This window comes from Tripterygium wilfordii, chromosome 20 (genome assembly GCF_013401445.1).
Source record: "Tripterygium wilfordii isolate XIE 37 chromosome 20, ASM1340144v1, whole genome shotgun sequence".
NCBI classification, from domain to species: domain Eukaryota; kingdom Viridiplantae; phylum Streptophyta; class Magnoliopsida; order Celastrales; family Celastraceae; genus Tripterygium; species Tripterygium wilfordii.
Window position 1 is genome coordinate 7,574,162 of NC_052251.1, and position 21,124 is coordinate 7,595,285.

Here is a 21,124-nt window from a genome sequence, read left to right on the forward strand (position 1 = left end):
GATTTTTCCGGATAAAATTAAGTGCTCAAGTAAAGCGAAATAGCATGAAGTCACCAAGGCAAAGACAGCCAGATGAAAATCCCATGGCATATACCCCAGATGCTTCTTAGTTCTTAACCCACATAGTTTTCATAAATTTATATATACACGTAAATATCTATGCAAGACCCACCCCATTAATTTACGTCCGAAGAAGTAAAAGAGATTACCAAAGGAGAAGAGGAAAAGATGGAGGGGATCACCAGCAAAGGAGAAGATGAGAAGAAGGGGATGATCACCAGCAAAGCTATGCCATTCTATAAGCTTTTGAGCTACGCAGACCCGCTGGATTGGACCCTAATGGCATTGGGGACTTTTGGTTCTATAGTTCATGGCATGGCTCAACCCATAGGTTATCTATTGCTGGGCAAAGCCCTGGATGCCTTTGGAGAGAACATCAACGACCCTGATAACATGGTTAAAGCACTGAAAAAGGTGGGTTAGTTTACATAGGCAAATAAATATACCTTGCCTGATATATGTTTTTCAAACTAAATATAAGTTGTGGTGATCTTGTTCTGTCTAGGTTGTTCCATTTGTTTGGTACATGGCCTTCGCCACCTTCCCAGCAGGAATACTAGGTACATATGTTGTATATATATAGAGAGAGAGAGAGACAAGTCTCTCAGTTAATTGATATGAGCTTAATTTGTAAGAATTAATGGCAATGACAAAAATAAAGTTCTGACTTGCAGAGATTGGATGTTGGATGTATGCAAGTGAAAGACAGTTAGCACGCTTAAGGATAGCATTCCTGAAAGCTGTACTTAGCCAAGAGATCGGGGCTTTTGATACAGATTTAACAGGCGGCAAAATCATCACAGGAATCAGTAACCACATGAGCATCATACAAGATGCAATAGGGGAGAAGGTATATGAGATATATATATATATATATACATGCTTTGTATATATAGTTATGTTTTTGTTTATTTCCATGACAAAGTTGACCTTTTGTCTCAGTTGGGGCATTTTCTGTCATGCTTTGCAACCTTCTTCTCTGGAATATTGATCGCTTTCATATGCTGTTGGGAAGTCGCACTGCTTACTTTGGTGGTTGTTCCGATGATCCTCGCTATCGGAGCCACTTACACCAAGAAAATGCATGCCATTGCAGCTGTCAAGATGATTTTCCTTTCAGAAGCCACATTCTTGGTAGAGCAGACAATATCTCAAATCAAAACAGTGTTTGCATTTGTGGGGGAGTGCAGTGCAATCAAGTCATTTTCAGGGTGCATGGCCAAACAATTAAGTGTAAGCAAGACAGAAGCGCTGATAAAGGGATTTGGAACAGGAATGTTTCAAGCTGCCACCTTCTGTTCTTGGGCTCTTATCGTCTGGGTTGGAGCGGTTGTTGTCACCGCCAAGAGGGCAAAAGGAGGAGATGTCATTGCCGCAGTCATGAGCATCCTTTTTGGAGCTATGTCAGTATAGCAGAAAACTCATTGAATCCATTCAGATTCAGATTCAGATTTTCATTTACTTATCTTTCTTGTTGATTAATTGCGCGCAGATCGGTCACTTACGCTGCACCAGACATGCAAATATTCAATCAGGCAAAAGCTGCCGGAAGCCAAGTCTTCCAGGTGATCCAAAGAAAGCCAGAGATAAGTTACAATTCAAAAGGAAAGACACCAGACACCTTTGCAGGCAATATTGACATACGTGATGTTCACTTTGCCTATCCATCGCGGCACGAAATAGTTATCCTCAAGGGGCTTTCACTGTCAATTCCAGCAGGGAAAATGGTAGCTTTGGTGGGTAGTAGTGGGTGTGGAAAGAGTACTGTCATCTCTCTACTTTCTAGATTCTACGATCCTTTACAAGGTCCGCGGCTGCCTCCTCAAAACTAACTGCTTGTGACAAAAGAATGTGCATGGATGAGTCTAACGAATTTGTTTTCATGCTTTCCAGGTGATATTTTCATTGACAACCATAATATCAAGGATCTTGACTTGAAATTCCTTCGAAGGAACATCGGAACAGTTTCTCAGGAGCCATCCCTCTTTTCCGGCACTATCAAGGAAAATGTGATGGTAGGAAACATGGATGCTGATGATGAGCAGATCCAGAAGGCCGCAACCATGGCAAATGCACACTCATTTATATCGCAACTCCCCGAAAACTACTTGACAGAGGTTGTCTACTTAGCCCTGCTTTTACTTTTCTCACCATAAATCCAATCCCAACATGGCTATTTTAATATAAACTGAGATGCAGGTAGGCGAAAGGGGAGTCCAGTTATCAGGAGGACAAAAGCAAAGAATTGCCATAGCAAGAGCCATTTTAAAGAATCCTCCAATTCTTCTGCTTGACGAGGCCACAAGCGCGCTTGATGCAGAGTCGGAGAAGCAAGTACAGGATGCCCTCGAGAAGGCTATGCAGGGGAGAACTGTGATATTGATTGCGCACAGGATGTCAACCATAATCAATGCAGACGTGATTGCAGTTGTTGAGAATGGGCAAGTTACAGAGACAGGGACGCACCAAAGCTTGCTAAATACAAGTAAATTCTACAATAATTTGTGCAGCATGCAGAACCTTAGCCCGGTGATGAATTCAGCAAGGTTGGTTCATTCTCAAAGTTCAATTGTTATTATTATGACAAAAATAGAAGGTAATAGTATGTTCTATGGAATGGTAAACAGAGATACAGATTCCGCTGAAGAACCTACAAGTACCAACCAAGATAGTCCTTCTCAATTGCGTGAAGAACATGAAGGACCCAAGGAGACTAGCAGACAGCAGTCCAAGCCTCAGGAAGATGAGGAGAAAGGAAGAAGAAGAAGAGCAATCATATTCTTCAGAATCTGGTTTGGCTTGAAGCATACAGAGCTCATAAAGACAGCTGTTGGGTCCTTTGCAGCAGTATTTTCTAGCATCTCAAAACCAGTGTTTGGATTCTTCATCATAACAATTGGAGTAGCATACTACCATGAAAATGCTAAGCAACAAGTGGGATGGTATTCGATACTTTTTGCGCTGATAGGTTTCATTTCGGTATTCTCGCACACCTTGCAGCATTACTTTTTTGGAGTGGTGGGAGAAAAAGCCATGAAAAACCTCACAGAAGCCCTTTACTCAGGTACCAATTACATTTTGTGTGTTTAATATTTACCCTAAACCCTAAATTATAAACTTCAAACGATTTTGCATATTTAATCTTGCAGGTGTATTGCGCAACGAGATGGCTTGGTTTGAAAAATCTGAGAACAATGTTGGTTCACTCACCTCGAGGATCATCAATGACACCTCCATGGTTAAAACCATAATCTCAGATCGCATGTCTGTAATCGTCCAATGCGTCTCCTCCATATTAATTGCAACAGTCGTGAGCCTCATCGTAAATTGGAGAATGGCTCTAGTAGCTTGGGCAGTGATGCCCTGCCACTTCATTGGTGGACTTATTCAAGCCAAATCTGCCAAAGGATTTTCAGCTGACTCTGCTGCTGTACATCACAAACTTGTCGCCCTCGCTTCTGAGTCCGTAGCCAACATAAGAACTGTTGCATCCTTTTGCCAAGAAGATCACATACTCCGGAAAGCCAAGATATCTCTAGAGAAACCAATGAGGCAAATCAGAAGAGACAGTGTCATGTATGGACTCATTCACGGCTTCTCTCTTTGCTTATGGAATATTGCACATGCTGTTGCTTTATGGTACACAACCATCTTGGTTGATAGAAATCAAGCCACATTTAGAGACTGCATCAGATCATACCAGATTTTCTCCCTCACAGTACCTTCAATCACAGAATTATGGATGCTGATCCCTAACGTTATCTCCGCCATCAATATACTAACTCCTGCATTCGAGACCCTAGACCGGAAAACCAAAATCGTACCAGATGTACCAAAAATATCACAGCATGAGGGGATCAAAGGGAAGATTGAATTCCAAAATGTCAAATTTAACTACCCATTAAGACCAGAAGTGACTGTTCTCAACAACTTCAGTTTACAGATTGAACCTGGATCAAAGGTGGCTCTTGTCGGGCCAAGTGGATCTGGGAAGTCCTCGGTTTTGGCCTTACTGTTGAGATTCTATGATCCTAGAGAAGGAAAAGTCCTAGTTGATCAGCTGGACGTAAGAGAATACAATCTGAGATGGTTGAGGAAACAAATCGGATTTGTGCAACAAGAGCCACTTCTTTTCAGTTCCTCGATTAGAGACAACATCTGCTACGGAAATGAAGAGGCCTCTGAGACAGAAATGGTGAAGGTTGCAGAGGAAGCAAACATACATAACTTTATAAGTAATCTGCCTGATGGATATGATACAGTGGTGGGGGAAAAGGGCAGCCACCTTTCAGGGGGACAGAAGCAAAGAATAGCGATCGCTAGAACTCTGTTAAAGAGGCCAATAATTCTGCTCATGGACGAAGCAACAAGTGCTCTTGATGCCGAGTCGGAAAAATCTGTGCTGAGTGCTTTGGAATCAGTAGATCTGAACAACAGTGGTGTATCCTCCAAAATCACACAGATTACAGTTGCACATAGGCTTTCCACAGTCATAAACTCTGATAGCATAGTTGTCATGGATAAAGGTACGATCATGGAGATGGGTTCCCACTCAGCTTTAATGGCAGCATCTAAAGGAGTATACTCAACACTATACGAGCTCCAAACTTTGCAGACAAGTGATAAAAATGTTTAAAGTGCAATTCAATAATAATATATGCTGGTATATATATACACATAGCTATTATCTTTTCATAAATAAGAAATATGTTAATGTAGGAGATGAAGTGGATAAAACCAAGAAACATGTTAATGTAGGAGATGTATGCACATATATATATGTGTGTGTGTATGTATGTATATATTATCTTTTCATAAACCCTAAACAGCTAAACATGTTCGGTTATTCCTAACATATTTACTTGATTCACAGAAAAATTAAATAATAGGGAGTTAATTTGAAATCTACCAAATTTTTTTTTAAAAAAGGAACAAAATTCAGAGAAATAATGATGTGATGACATAATAATGCGAGTATAAAAAAGTAAGTTTAGCTGGAAACATAATTTTAAAAATCGTACCATGTATCAAATTGTGTGGGCTGAAGGTTCGAGGTTTTTGAGGTTTATTAGATACGATGAAGGTTGAATTGTTGATTTATAATAAACAGTAAATTATTACATATTTACATATATACTATACAAATATAGGTCATAAGTCCAATAATATATAGATATAATTGTGTTTTGATATGGATTTTTACATGATTATTCAGGTATATCTCTATGATTTTGGTATATTTTTCGTTTTTGTAGGTGCAAGAGCAATTATTTTCAATATGGTCTCATAATAGGACAATTGACATGCTGATGTTCGGATGCTCAGAATTTCCACTATAAAACTCCAAATCCAAAATTTTCAATGGCATTGAAGAATAGATTTCTCAAGCTTCGCATTGATATCAGGTTTGTCGAATTCGGGTCACAATTGATGAAGTTGTTGAGTTACGAAGTTGGTTGCCAATTATTTAGGGCCTGAATCCTTGTTTTATTCTCTTAAAGCTCACTTAAGGCCAATCATCCCAGCCCATTATAAGGGCAGCACTGTCATTTCCTCGGCAATTCCTATCGGCCTAAACGAGGCTGGAGCAGACGCAATTGGGGGTGAAGCGAAGAATGCAAGAGAGTTTTTGGGGTAAGGAAGAAAATCGTGTAAAGAGGCGGAGAGGGTGATAGACTCTGTCATCCTTAACCTAGCAATGGCAATAAGAAAGAAACAGAGAGAATGAAAGAAAGAAGAGAAAAAGAACTTTCTGGTTTATTCAGCAACATAACTCTCATTACAAGACTAAGAGTGTGTTTGGATTGAGGGATTTGGGGAGAATGGAAGGGAACGGAAAGGGAAGGAAGAGAAGGGAAGAGAATGGAAGGGAAAATACATTTCCCTCTCTCATGTTTGGATTGATAAAAAAAGAAAGGAAAGAAAAGTAGTTTAATTTACTAGTTTATCTTTATTTTTTATATTTAAGTGTTATGTCTAAGGGTAAAATAGGTATTAAACTTATAAGTAATTTAATCAGTAATATATTCCCTCCAAATGACTCCATTTTGAGAGAAAAGAATTTTAACAAAAATTTAATGAAATCTTCCTCCCAAATCCCCTCAAATCCCTCCACTCAATTTTTTATAAACTATCCAAACAAGAGAATTGGAAGGAAACACCATTTCTCTTCTCTTCCCTCCCCTCCAAATCCCTCAATCCAAACACACTCTAAGACTCCTCTAATATACTCTGTAAACTGACTTATTACCCTTATTATAACGAAATTGCCACTCCAACATATAGGTTCCTATCAACTACCCTCCCCTCAACATAATCCTTGTCCTCAAGAATACAAAAAATGCATATGAAGCAATCAGCATATAGGAACAATATAAGATTCCATAAACAAACTTTGTTATTTCTCAAGCTTCACAAACAAATGAGCACTTGTTTTAAAAGTATGTTGGGGACCAAAAGACACTTTTTGTACTATATGGTACTGCACAAACAGAGTAGAAGTATGAGGCTGAAGTTGCCCAACGTAACTAAGACATCTATATTGTAGAGCCATTTCGAAGAGCTCCGTCAGCTACAATGTTGAACCGCTTCGCAACAACAAATTGAACAAGACTCACCCACGCCCACTCAAATTCAAGTTCACCAAGATCAAATATGAGGAGTACAAATCCCCTTTCAAAATCTTGTTGCTTAGAGACGATAAAAGAGATTCACAAAGTTCCACACCTGTTTGAGAAATTTCCTCAAACACCTTGTGCACCTGGTTGAGAAATTCAGCAAACACTTCGTGTGTTTCATCCATGGCAAGTTTCATAACATATGGCACACTGAATCTTGAATTTTGGATTTCAGAAAGTGAAAATTTCACAACAGATTTGGAATATTCAATTGCCAATGATTCCGACGATGTCTCAATCGTTTTCAATTCTTTACTTTCCATAGTGTATTCAAGCTTTAGTGGCACCTTGATGTCATATGACCGTCTTCTGTACCAGGTAGCTGGTAGATATGGTCATTGTTCTTCACTTCGTCGCAAAGGACGATTGAACTGAAATTCAGATTGATAATTTTCCTCTTCAAATGGACCAAGATCTGTGTGATTCAGTTCCTGCTTTTCCTTAGCAAGATTAGCAGACAATCTAGCATTGATCATCGCTGACAGTTTAAGAAATTCATTTTGAACATAGTTTCGAAAATTGTCAAGAGTAACAACGATCTTTGCAACTTTTTCTTCGAGAATTGAAACTCGATTTTCAAAAATTTCATCAACGAGTGATACCTAATTACTCATGGCTACACTAGTGTTCTTACGAGTCATGCACAAGAAGGGAATCGAGGAATCAAATGGCTCCGATAGCAATTGATAGACTCTATCATCCTTAACCTAGCAATGGCAATAAGAAAGAAACAGAGAAAACGAATGAAAGAAGAGAAGGAACTTTCTGGTTTATTCATCAACATAACTCCCATTACAAGACTAAGACTCCTCTCATATACTGTGTAAACCGACTTATTACTCTTATTATAACAAAATTTCCACTCAAACATGTAGGTTCCTATCAGAGGGAAAGAAGTGAATTGTGATCAATTTACAACAATTGTGTTGGCTCTTCTTAACCCTTATGGAACTAATTTCTTTTTTTGTTTGTTTGAATATAGCATGAGGAACTAATCCTCTTGTTAGGGAAATGATGTAGCCACTCTATTATGCTCAAAGAGTTTGGTTTGATTGTCAATTTATTCATGCTTCGTTGAGCGTTAATCACTATACTTGAATGATATTTGAATCTTGATGATTCATCATCATTAGGATTTGATTAATTTTGATGCAAATTGTAGTAGACGCCATGCTCAATTTGAGATTAACTTCTTATAGTTTCATATACTCATAATTTACAATGTTTTCTATCCATAATTGCAATTGTTTTTGTCTCGTTTGGGTTGAATTGAACTATCATATTACCTAAAGCTTGTATTTTATCTTAATTTCAGGTTTGGGATGAAAAGATGTTGATTTATGCCCAAAAAGGAGATGAAACTAGATTGCCCTTCCTGGATGTCCTTACTTGAGGAAGGCGTGGCTTTTTGGTGAAAATTGAAGTTCACGTCTGATTAAAAGAAAGTAGGCCTAAGGGCAAAAATGTCGGAGACTTTTAAGAAGCAATTTTTTATTAGGAAAGACGGTTAGACAGAAAGAGATAGAGACTTACACTGAAACAGAGGGAAGTTGGAGGGGCAAGCCGATGCGATTGTTTTCTCTTCTCAGTGTTTGATTTCTCTAAACTCATGGATCTCTTTAAATTGATTTCTTTGTTTAATTATATGATGAGGAACTAATCCTCCTTGCTAGGGCTCTAATGTAGCCTAGCCATGAATATTCAATGACTTTGGTTCATGTTAATTTGCAATTATTATTCCATGATTGAGTGTCTATTCGTGTTCTTAATCCTTTTGAATATCTGACCAATATTTGAATGTTGTGATGGTAAACTGAGACTGAAAGGTGATGTTTAGGGATTTGTATCTAGCAATAGATATCATAGGTTGCATACTTCATAGACATGTAGGAGTATGACTTGTGTGGTCGCTACATAATTTTTCATAGCTCTTAATGGGTTCTTGATGTTTTGATTCGAATGTTAGACATAACATGGATTGATAGCTTGAATACTTTTGATATCTACCTGACATGGAGTATTGAATAGGTTAGGGAAAATTTATTGTCAACATGGATAATAATTGTGATTAACAGGGTAAAGGATTCGAATAGGATTGGCTATGGTGAAATTAGACGTCCAAGTACTTTCTTACTTGAAATTAATCAACTGCAATATGTGCGATCTTTTCTAGTCATTAGTTTAATAGTTTTAGTTTAGTTAATTGAAAACTCAAATTCAATTGTTCAAATAGCGTTAGAATTAGTTATAATCGGTACTTAACAATTTTAGACAATCCTCATGGGATCGATACTCTTTTCATCATTATATTACTTGTGCGATCCGTACACTTGTGGATTTTGTGTAACAATATTTTGGTGCCGTTGTCGGGGATTAGTTTAATTTTTGTTGATATCTATACAGGTTAATTCTAGTTCTAATTTGGACTTTATTTTTTGTTTTAATAAGGTACTCTGGTTCATTTATGAGTCTTGGGAGATGCTCGCTGAGTTTGGACCTTATTACGTTTGATCCAGAAATCGAACAAACTCTTCGAAGGAGTCATAACGAGCAAAAATAGGTGAACCAAGAAGTGATGATTGAACAAGATCCAACAAAGCCTGTAGGGATTATGCTATCCCGACTATGGAGGCCTCACCTTCCAGTATTCGTCACCCTACAATAGCAACTAACAACTTTGAGCTCAAGTTGAGTTTCATCACAATGCTTCAAAATTCTTCTACCTTCCGTGGTATGGCACATGAAGACCCAAACACTCACTTGGCAATATTCTTGGAGATCTATGATACTGTCAAGGCGAATGGAGTAAGTCATGATGCTATTAGACTGACGTTGGACTCGCTACCCCCGAACTCAATTTTGACAGGGGACGATTTATCTAAGAAGTTTTTATCCAAGTTATTCCCAGTTGTAAAGTCAGCGAAACTCATACACGAGATAATGTCCTTTACACAATTTGATACAGAGCCCTTCTTTGAAGCTTAGGAACGATTCAAGGAGTCATTGAAAAAGTGTCCCCATCATTCCATACCAGTCTGGATGCAAGTTCAAACGTTTTACAATGGTTTGAACAATTTGAGTAAGATGATGAGTGATGCTGCTGTTGGGGGAGCTTTGATAGCAAACTCAGAGAGAGAAACCTACAGTCTACTGAAAGAAGTCGCATCCAATAGTGATCAATGGCCTAGTGAGTGATCGATGTCAAAGAGAGCATGCATACATGAAATCGATGCGATTTTTGCATTATCTGTGCAATTGTCTACTTTGTCTCAACAGTTCGGTTATCTAACTGTAAATTCAATTCAAATTGGTTATCCTGTTTATGAATTTTGTGCAGAAAAACATCCAGTTGGAGAATGCAATAGTGGAGCTGGAGCAAGTCAATCAAGTGAGGAATTTCAATAGGCAACAAAACAAGCCATACAACAATAGTTACAACCCAGGATGGAGAAACCATCCCAACTTCTCTTGGAGCAACAGCCAGAATGTGCAAAATAGGCCAACAAATTTTTAAACGCAAGAGAAGGAAAGTGGGTTAGAGGAAATGTTAGTGCTGATGGCATCCAACACAAATCAGTTCATGACCAAGACGGACCAATTCATGACAAAAGCTGAAACAAAATTTTCAGAACTAGGCTATTACAATTCGGAATTTGGAAGTCCTGATGGGTTATCTAGCCAACATGTTGAATGAGCGAGAAAGAGGTGTTTTACCAAGCCAAACTTAAGTGAACCCAAAAAATCAAGAGCAAACTTTTGCGATCACACTTCGGAATGGACACCCAGTTAAAATGGCGATTGATTTGGATGAAGAAAGGAGAGAAAAGCAAAAGGAAGCTAAGGAGTTATAAAAATCTAAAGAAAACATGTCAAAAAAATCATATCAGACCACCTTTAGTAGAGGAAGCCATGAAAGCTTATTGGAGGAAGGTTCGCACAAAAATACACCAGATTGCCCTTCCTCAAGTAAGGATCTAGACCTTCCTTGAGGAAGGGACGAAGAAGATGAGAAATCTTTCTTAGAGCGAAAGAAAAAGGAGCTCCAACAAAAGCGAATTGCAATTGAATATGATTGGCTTGATCCTAACAAACCAGCCCCTCCAGTCAAACAATACGTTCCTCCTATTCCATTCTCTCAAAGGCTTCACAAGAACAAGATGGATAGTAAGTTCTCTAATTTCTTAAATGTTTTTAAGAAATTACAAATCAACATTCCTTTTGTAGAAGCCTTAGAACAGATGCCGGGATATGCAAAGTTCATAAAGGATATCTTGTCCAAGAAGAAGAAGTGGGTTGAGCATGAGACTGTCCAATTGACTGAGGAATGCAGTGCTATTTTGCAACGAAAGTTACCAATCAAACGCCAAGATCCAGAGAGTTTTACTATACCTTGCATTATTGGAACTATTTTGTTTGATAAAGCTCTTTGTGATCTAGGATATAGCGTTAATTTGATGACATTTTCTATTGCCAAACACCTTGGGTTGGGTGAGGTAGCCTCAACTAATGTTTCGTTGCAGATGGCAGATAGGTCTATTACTTACCCTTATGGCATAATTGAAGATGTTTTAGTAAAGGTAGACAAATTGGTATTCCCTGCAGATTTTATCGTATTGGACATGGAAGAGGATGTCGACACACCAATTATTTTGGGTCGACCATTCCTTGCAACTGGGAGGACCTTGATTGATGTGGAACAAGGAATGGTAAGTATGCGAGTAGGGATGAAACAGTGAAGCTCACGATATTTGAAGAACCAAAATGCTTAGCGATTGTATAGTCATGTTTTCGAGTGGACGCAATCGATATGGTTATTCCTGCAAAATTTAAAGGGAAAACTCATGCAGCCCATTGAATGCTTGTCTAGTTGAAGTCATCAAAATTGAGCATGAAAATCTAAAAAGTGATAAGCATGTTGCGTCCGAAAGTTTGACTGAAGGACTTTAAACTAAGCGTTTGTTGGGAGACAACCCAATGAGGTATGTGTGAAATTTTAGTGTGTGAAATTTTTTATTTTTTGGTGTGTTTTTAGTTTTATGTTTTGGGTGATTTTTACACTGTGGTTATCACTTGATCAACTCAATGGTGAGAGAGAGTCCAGGTTTATTGAAAAAAAAGAGAGGGGGGGCAACAATCAGGTTAGAAGACCCATCCTAGAGACCCTTCTTGGAACCCCTTCCTGGAGGAAGGTAAGTCACTTGTGTTCTCTTTAATGCAGTGGAGGCTTACTTGATGGCCTTACTTGAGTAAGATTGTCATATACCAAAAAAAAAAACATAAATCGTGTATAAGGAGTCTAGGTCTTCTAAACAGTGCATCTTGTCTTCTTTGAGTTGGCACGAACACTACATCCGCACTCCACTCACTCGCAGCTTCCCACACTCCACTCACGCAGTTTCCCACACTTCTTTTCTCCAGCTATTACCTTCACACTTCACTCACACACATTGACAGACACAAAAGTGTGTGTGAGTAACCCCAACTATAGGGTCGTCAACAAGTAATAAATTTCGAGGGTCCGGAGTCGAATCCACAAGGAAGCAAAATGTAATTTTTGATGGATGAATGCAAACAATAAACACGTAAAGTTAAACGCAAAATAATAATGAATAAGATGCAAGAAAAGTAAAAGGGACCGAATGACTCAGTAGCATAGGCAATTTGTAACCAAACTAAAACAAGAGTAAAGAAAATAATTTATTGAAAACATCTAGCCTCTAATCCTTCCCGGTGGATACTCATTTCTCATACTCAAGGTATCATTACAAACATGCACAACCATACACAATACATTGTGCGATACCATTAACTATGCATATGCAAAGGAAATTGGGCATGAAGACTTCGATTCCTAGATGGAGGCCATCGGGCCTCTTGGTCTACGATAAATGCAAAGGGGCAGGATGATGGACCTAGGTTACACAAGAGGGGGGGTGAATTGTGTCCCCAAATTCCGAATAGGAATCCCCTTATATCAATTTCACAAATCAAGCACCACACCAAGCACACAAAGTGAGTCTTACTAATACAATTTCCCTAATTTATTTCCAAGCAAACTTGTAACTTAAGTATATAATGTGTCTAGATGCAAAATCCTATGAATTTAATTAATGGCAAAGTATAGTTGCACACAAATGGACCTATATGAGCAATATGAATAAATTGCACAATAGGAACTAATTGAAGCAAAGCTTTTAACAAGATAAGCACTAGAAAGTACTTAACTTGCAATTTTACAGAACAATAGCAATATGAACAGAATAAACAATAATGTAAAGTAAATAAAATAAAACAAGTTATGTTAAATTAGAAGAGTTAATGAAAGCTGTAAAAGTAAAGCAAGTAAAGAACACGCAAGTAATTTATAGTAGTTCGGAGACCCTTCTCCTACGTCTACTACCTAGGTTCACCACCTAGGATTTTCAAACCTCCACTAAGGTGTGGCTTTTCAAGAGCTCCACAAAACTCTTACACAAGGGTTTCAAAATTACCCTAACTCTTCCAAAATCTCACAAATATAGTACCCGGTTTGGGTTTTACAAAGATAGGCTCAATGATTCACTCACTCAGTGTTTGCACTCAACAAACTAGGAGAAACTCTCAAGAGATTTTAAAGTGCGGCTCACGAATAGAAAATCGGATTTGAGTTTAGAAGAGCTCACAAGAAGAGAAGATTCTTCACACCTGGAATTGCAATAGCAATCTGTGAAGATGAACAATGAAGATTTAGTTCTTCACACCTGTGTTTGCACTAAGCAAACGGTGAAGTAAGATAGAAGAATATTATATGAGCTTGGGTGAGAAATTGAGAGCAAGTAGCTTTGATAATTCTAACTCTTTCTTGTGTGTTTTCTCTTGTGCTAAGGAGCTGCTTATATAGGCCAAGAAAAATCATGTTCCCACGATTTTAGCTCTTGAGATAATCATCCATAAAGTCAGCAATAATGTCTTGATTCTTCTCTTTCAATTATGAGATTTTGCCTTGTAAAAGTCTTCGGAACATGTGATAGAACCAACTTCTTTTGACTTGTATAAAAAGCTCCATGATTTTCTCTCAATTAGACGCATTAATTTGACACGTCAAACTATGTATTCAGCTTTGAATTTTGCACTTGTAACATAATCAACTTCAAATGTCAAAGTCTTCCCTCCAATTTTGAAAACTTCCTTGAATTTTCCCCTTCTTTATTCATAGAAGAATCAGCTGCAAGATCTTCTCAATTTATTGTGATTTTGGTAAGTCAAAAAGAGAACTCCTTTATTTGATTTCCTTCTCCATAATTCATGGCTTAATGGCTTCAATCAAATATGGTAAGTCTTTCTTTATTTGAAATCAAATCCCAGCCAACTCTCTCTCCAAATATCTTTGCATAGATAGGCTAATGTGTATGTAAGTTTCCAGCTCAAATAAATATCATATAGTCATATAATAAGTCACATAAATCAATTGAATAATAACATTTCGTAGCAATTTCAAACAGATATTTGGGCAACGATTTTGAGTAAGAAGAAGTCAACATTTCTTAGTCATGTCTTCATGAAAAATGTTTATTATGATGTAAATAATGTCTCTACCAAATTTCAGATTAATCCGAATTCATTTGATATAAAAATGATCAGTGAGTTCACAAGTAGGTTTAAACCTTATCAATAAAAACCAATTTCAAATTCAATCTTAAACTCATTACATAGTGCATGTAATCAAATAGCACAATAATATTGAATATCAAAATTAAAATGTAGGACCTTTGGTCCAACACAGGAAACTAGTCTTATGGATTAATGTTCCTCCTTGGGGCTCGACTTTGCTAGCACCCTAGTTTCACACTCAAAGACCAATTAACCATAACTCTCCTATGCATATTCCGTAAATTCTACAAAATCCCATCATCAATACACACAATTAATGGTTATGCAATTTAACTCGATCAATTGGGGAAATCATGCATTGGGTATTAATAATTCGTAATCAAGCATGATAAATCAAATTCCTCTACTACACGATGAATACAAAGAACACAACACACTAATTTTTCTGTATTAATGTCCCCCCTTGGGGCTTAGCTTAGTTGTCGAACCCGATTCACACTCCGAGTCTAAGAAACACAATGAACCATGCTAATCTCATGCACCCAAATACAAAACTATCACAAAATCGAAAAAGAGAGATTGAAGCTACGACTCTTTAGATGTACCTTGAGCAATCGAAACTTGTATCCACCCTTCGGGATTATAAACTAGAGAAGAGAACTATCCACTCATGATTATTGCAATAAACATCCAATTTATTGTCATCTAAATAAGGGTTTATACAAAATCAAGAGAAAACACCAAAAACAACAAAGAAAACTTAGAGAGAGAAACTAGATCTACACTACTCCTATATGGTGGCTTGATGTTGGACAATGGAATGAATGAGAAAGAAAACTCAAATCTTACGGTTTTCCCCTCTTTTTTATAAGTAGAATTACCTATTTACCCTTACAAAGTTTTCTCCCATTGGTTACATTTGAGAAATACCCAAGAACCCAGCTCAATTAACTATTCTCGGAATGCAGAAATCGGGCAACTGTCCGGACAGTCAAGAAATCTATGTGGACGATTAAATCTTCTGGTTCCAACTGTCAAGACAGATTATAAGGTGTTTGTGCAGATTTCCATTTTTGGTTGTAGCTTCATAATTCTTTGACCTTTTTGCCCTTGGATTCAACTATCTGAACATCCAATGAAGGTGTCTCGACAATTCTTCATCTCTATGCACTTTTCTTCAATCCCGAAAGCTTCCAATTTTGTCGGTTTAGTCATATTTTCTGCAAAACCAATGAGAAGCAACCATAAGAGTAAAACTAACTTATTTAAACACAAATACATTACTTTAGATACTAGAACCCCCTAATTAGATGGTATTAGGACCTCAAAATAGAGGTCCGGTCACACATACATATACTCTTCACATCATCACCAGTTTCCTCCCCCATATCTCTGAAATTCCCATTGTCACGTCCTCTCAGGTATGTCTCGTTCATCATTCTACTTGGATCTTAATCCTCTCAAGTTGAATTCGTGTGTTAATTGAGCTCCCATCTTATCTGAATGCTTATACTTCTGTGGATTTAGCTCTTACTTGGTACTTGTTGACAGCTTATGAACCATTTGATCTTCGTATACGGATTTGGGATTTTGGAAAAAAAAAATTGGCTATTTAGACTGATCTGTGCCATATGCCTTACATTGATGAAAAGCGCGGCCGCACCTCGTCCTCCTCGTCTGCACATTTCGTCAGGTTGTGTTGTTCTTTCTTTGAGCTTTATTTTCTTTATTATCGACGCACTGAGGACATTGCTATGTGCAAGTGTGGGGGTGACGTTCTTTATTTTGTGATGTGGAGGATAACTTTTTAGGAAGCCAAGTGTTTTAATTCTCACTTTAGTTTAGTTTAGTCCAAAAAAAAAACCGCAGTGCCTTGTTATGTTCATGAATGAAATATGATGAATACGATGTTGTGATTAATTGAAGCACTATTGAATCTTGCTAAAGACTCATGTCCAATTGAGAGTTTATATCTTGAGTTTTGTTTTATCTAGTGTGTGATCCAATAATTTAAAACACTTGTATTATGGCTATGAGTCAACACTTAATGTTGAGCACTTGTGGTATGTTGGGAACATTGGTTTTCTCAAGTTGCACATCCGGAATAAAAAAAGAGAAAAAATAAATGAAAAGAAAACAAATAAATAAGTAAGTGGATTTTTCTCATGCGTTGTCTACTGAGTAAACGGGCCTCTTGCCTAGCAAACAGTGAGTTTCGCGCAAAAAGATAGACCATGGGTGACTTCAACAATGACTCGCCTAGCCTCGTAGCCTTTTTGACTTGAGTTACGAGACCCATAGGGGTGTCTTTACACCTAATGCCCTGGGCCAACTGGGCTAGGAGTCATTGATTGAAAACTCGTTACATGAGTCAATTAAAAAGCTTAAGGGGCTAAAACATTGCACAAGTCATAAAAGAAAGAAAAAAAATTATTTGCTTTAATATAAAAAAGACCCTCGGTGTGTTTACTTTTTTTAACTAATGATTTCTAATATGTTATAATTGTGTTCACGTTGAGCTGTTATTGAAATCCCTATACAAGTGTTGTTCCACATTCCACTAGCACATTAGATGAAATGAAGTTTGAGAATGAATGCTTGTATTGGTACCTAATTACCAAGAAGCTTGGGTTGTGGTGTGAATTTGAAAGCAAGGTTGTGTTCACATGTTTCTACCAGTAAAATTAGTTGGTATTGTTGTGTCTAATAATGTTTGTAGGTATCAATCTGATAAACCCTCGTGAGACAATAACTCGTCCACTTGGGACACGTAGCGGTTTAAAGGTTTATGTCGCATGCTAAGTGCCACCATGTTTCCTGCGAAAGTGAGTTAGTTTTTGTATTTTATTTTTCCCTCTTTTCTATTTTACTCGAGAACGAGCAAAAGATAAGTGTGGGGGTATTCGATATACTCATAATTTACAATGTTTTATATCCATAATTGCACTAGTTTTTGTCTCGTTTGGGTTCAATTGAACTATCATATTGGCTAAAACTTGTATTTTATCTTAATTTCAGGTTTGGGATGAAAAGATGTTGATTTGTCCACAAAAAGGAGATGAAACCAGATTGCCCTTCCTGGATGCCTTTACTTGAGGAAGGCGTGGCTTTTTGGTGAAAATTGAAGTTCACGTCTAATTAAAAGAAAGCAAGCCTAAGGGCAAAAAAGTCAGAGACTTTAAAGAAGCAATTTTGGATTAGGAAAGATGGTTAGACTATTTAAATAGAAACTCTTAATTATTTTAGGGTTAGACAAAAAGAGATGGAGACTTATACCGAAGCAGAGGGAAGTTCGAGGCGCAAGCCGATGCAATTGTTTTCTCTTCTTAGTGTTTGATTTCTCTAAACTCATGGATCTCTTTATATTGATTTCTTTGTTTGATTGTATGATGAGGAACTAATCCTCCTTGCTAGCGCTCTAATGTAGCCAAGCCATGAATATTCGATGACTTTGGTTCAAGTTAATTTGTAATTATTATTCCATGATTGAGTGTCTATGGGCGTTCTTAATGCTTTTGAATGTATGATCAATATTTGAATGTTGTGATGTTAAACTGAGACTGAAAGGTGAGGTTTAGGGATTTGCATATAGCAATAGATACCATATGTTGCATGCTTCACAGACATGTAGGAGTATGACTTGTCTGGTCGCTACATAATTTCTCATAGTTCTTAATGGGTTCTTGCTGTTTTGATGCAAATGTTAGACATAACATGGATTGATAGCTTGAATACTTTTGATATCTACCAGACATGGAGTATCGAATAGGTTAAAGAAAATTAATTGTCAACATGGATAATAATTGTGATTATCAGGGAAAGGATTTGAATAGGATTGGTTATGGTGAAATTAGACGTCTTAGTACTTTCTCACTTGGAATTAATCAACTGCAATATGTGTGTTCTTTTCCAATCATTAGTTTAATAGTTTTAGTTTACTTAATTGAAAACTCAAATTTGATTGTTAAAATAGCGTTAGAATTAGTCATAATCAGTACTTGGAAATTTTAGACAATCTTTGTGGGATCGATACTCTATTCACCATTATATTACTTGTGCGATCCGTATAAAGGTTGCCATTGACTCGAATGCATCCTTATTTGTTAAAATAATCTAGACACCATAGATAGTTGCATATTAAGGATAGATGTAGTAAATTAGACGTCATGACTACTACCTGAATTGGAGGACTTGATCTTTAACAAACATGAGTGAATTGGTAGTTAACAACCAAATAAATTGAGTATAACGGAGATCGTAAAATCGAACCCCTAGTATTTTTGTTAACTTGATTTTCCACTCAACTCTTGAATTGTTACTTGCGACATAATTAGAATTTCCTTTTAACATTACTCTTTAATTTTGGAACTTTGCAATTACAATATTCTTGATCTCGTTAGTCGGTGATTGTTGTTAGTGAATGTTGGAACCAAGTTAAACTAATACTCCACCCCTTGTGGATACTACACTCGTTTTGCCAATCTATAATGCTATTGATTCGTATGCTTGCGATTATAATCGATTTTGGGATCGTTATAATTTTAGTGGTTTGAAATTTCACATCAATAAATATATATACATTGTACAAAAAAGGGATATATACATATTATACATTCCAAGTACAAAGTTTAAGCTGGCATTGTCTAACGTGGCATGTTTAAGTCGGTGAACCAATCCATATTAGCTGATTTTAGTTCTGTAAAGAGTAAGTTAATATTGTGAAATGAAGTCATTTCTTCACATGTTTCTTTTCATATTTTCTCTATAGGTTTGAAAGGGGTTATCAATTGGTATTGAAGCTATGGTCCTTATCTAAACCTACTCTTCTCTACCCTCCATCAAACTCGCTTAGCTTCCATGGACACTCGCTTTGCTACGATTGAGGGGACACTGGAACAATTTTCTATTATTGTTTAGAAAATCTATTTTGTCTAAAACCTCTCATCATTGTAATATCTGTCCTCTAGCAAAAATGAAGAGAAATACATTTTCTGCTAGTTAAACTAAGAGTGTAGCCCCTTTTGATCTTTTACATATAGATATTTGGGGTCCTAGTAGTGTAATATCAGTTGATAATTATAAATATTTTCATTACAGTTGGGGATGATTTCTCTAGAACCACTTGGATAATTCTCATGCAGGCTAAGTCAGAAGTGACAAAACACATGGAATTTTTTAACAATTATGTTAGAACTCAGTTTGACAGAAAAATTAAGACTATTAGAACAGATAATGGAGTTGAATTCAACATGCTAGAGTTCTATAGAAAAGAAGGGATAATTCACCAAAAAAGTGGTCCATATACACCACAACAAAATGGTGTAATAAAAGAGGAAACACCAGCACATTTTAAATGTCACAGGAGCCATAAGATTGCAATCTCATCTTCCTCAAGAATACTGGACGTACTGTGCATTAACAGTAGTCCACTTGATAAACAGACTACCTTCACGAATTTTGGATAAGAAAAGTCCTTATCAAATATTGTACGACACTGAACCCAAATATGAGGATTTAAAGGTTTTTGGACGTCTTAGTTATCCAAAAATTGTTAAGCATCATGGTTCTAAGTTTGATGCAAGAGCTAGAGCATGTGCATTTCAAGGATATCCATAAAATGTAAAACGATATAGGCTTTTGGACTTAGAAACAAATGAATTTTTCAATTCAAGAGATATGGTTTTCCATGAGGACATTTTTCCTTTCAAAGATAGGCATTCCAATAATGAGTCAGCAGAAACACAGGTCAATTAGATATGGGAACTGAAACTGTTACAACCAGAAAAGAACATACACAAAACACTACTAGACACAGAAAAACACCTAGTTATTTGAAGGACTATGAATGTAATGCTTCCATGCCTTCTATTTCTGTTCCTTACGATCATTTTTTTTTTGTCTAACATCCCGGTTCATCATGAACCAAAGAATTACTCAGAGACTTCCAAATCTGTTCAATGGTGTGAAGCCATGAACAAAGAGATTCAGCTTTGAATGAAAACAACACTTGGACCATGGTCAAGCTTCATTAAGGAAGAAAAGCCATTGGATCAAAGTGGATTTATAAGGTTAAATATAACCCTGATGGAACTATTGAGAGACACAAAGCTAGGCTTGTGGCTCAAGGTTTTGGCCAACCTTATGGTTTTGATTATAAAAAAACTTTTGCCCCTGTTATTAAAATGGTTACTATCAGAATATTTCTTGCATTAGCATCTGCACGCAATTGGACAGTTCATCATTTGGATGTTCATAATGCATTATTGAATGGTGATTTACATAAGGATGTTTACATGAAGATGTCTCCTAGTTTTGAAACACATGAATTAGATTACGTATGCAAACTTAACAAGTCTTTATATGGCTTAAAACAAGCCTCATGATAGTAGAATGAAAAGTGCAAAAGAGCATTGCTTGATTTTGGTTTTGTGCAATCTAGATGTGATTACTCATTGTTTATATATACTAAATGTACTTGCAAAGTGTTTCTGTTACTATATGTCGATGACATGGCCATTGGAGGAACAATATATCCTTGATAGAAGAAGTAAAATGTGCATTGGTTCATGCTTCAAAGTCAAAGATTTAGGGAAACTAAAATATTTTCTGGGATTGGAAATTAACAATTGTGATGCAAGAATGACTATATGTCAAAAGAAGTACATTCTGGATTTGCTTATTGACACAAGTTTCAGGGATTGCAAGCCCATCAACACTCCAATGGACATGAATGCTATAATGTCTATCAGCCAAGGAGAAACACTACAAGAACCTATTCAATACAGAAGGTTAATTGG

The 21,124-nt window shown here is 36.9% G+C and overlaps 2 protein-coding genes and 1 non-coding gene across 3 annotated transcripts; 2 read left to right on the plus strand and 1 right to left on the minus strand.

The window, feature by feature from the left end:
* Nucleotides 1–228: 228 nt before the first annotated feature.
* LOC119986906 (ABC transporter B family member 19-like) lies at nt 229–4,696 on the plus strand. The gene is made up of 9 exons (XM_038831596.1): nt 229–474; nt 566–620; nt 735–910; nt 1,003–1,463; nt 1,553–1,866; nt 1,954–2,177; nt 2,260–2,656; nt 2,690–3,124; nt 3,210–4,696. The coding sequence occupies exons 1-9, from the start codon at nt 229–231 to the stop codon at nt 4,694–4,696; spliced, it is 3,795 nt and encodes a 1,264-aa protein (XP_038687524.1).
* Nucleotides 4,697–9,659: 4,963 nt separating this feature from the next.
* Nucleotides 9,660–9,766, minus strand: LOC119987608. Its single transcript, XR_005465495.1, has one exon. It is a non-coding gene; the product is annotated as a small nucleolar RNA R71 (small nucleolar RNA).
* Nucleotides 9,767–10,528: 762 nt separating this feature from the next.
* LOC119986907 lies at nt 10,529–11,811 on the plus strand. The gene is made up of 3 exons (XM_038831598.1): nt 10,529–10,581; nt 10,732–11,443; nt 11,770–11,811. The coding sequence occupies exons 1-3, from the start codon at nt 10,529–10,531 to the stop codon at nt 11,809–11,811; spliced, it is 807 nt and encodes a 268-aa protein (XP_038687526.1).
* Nucleotides 11,812–21,124: the final 9,313 nt, after the last annotated feature.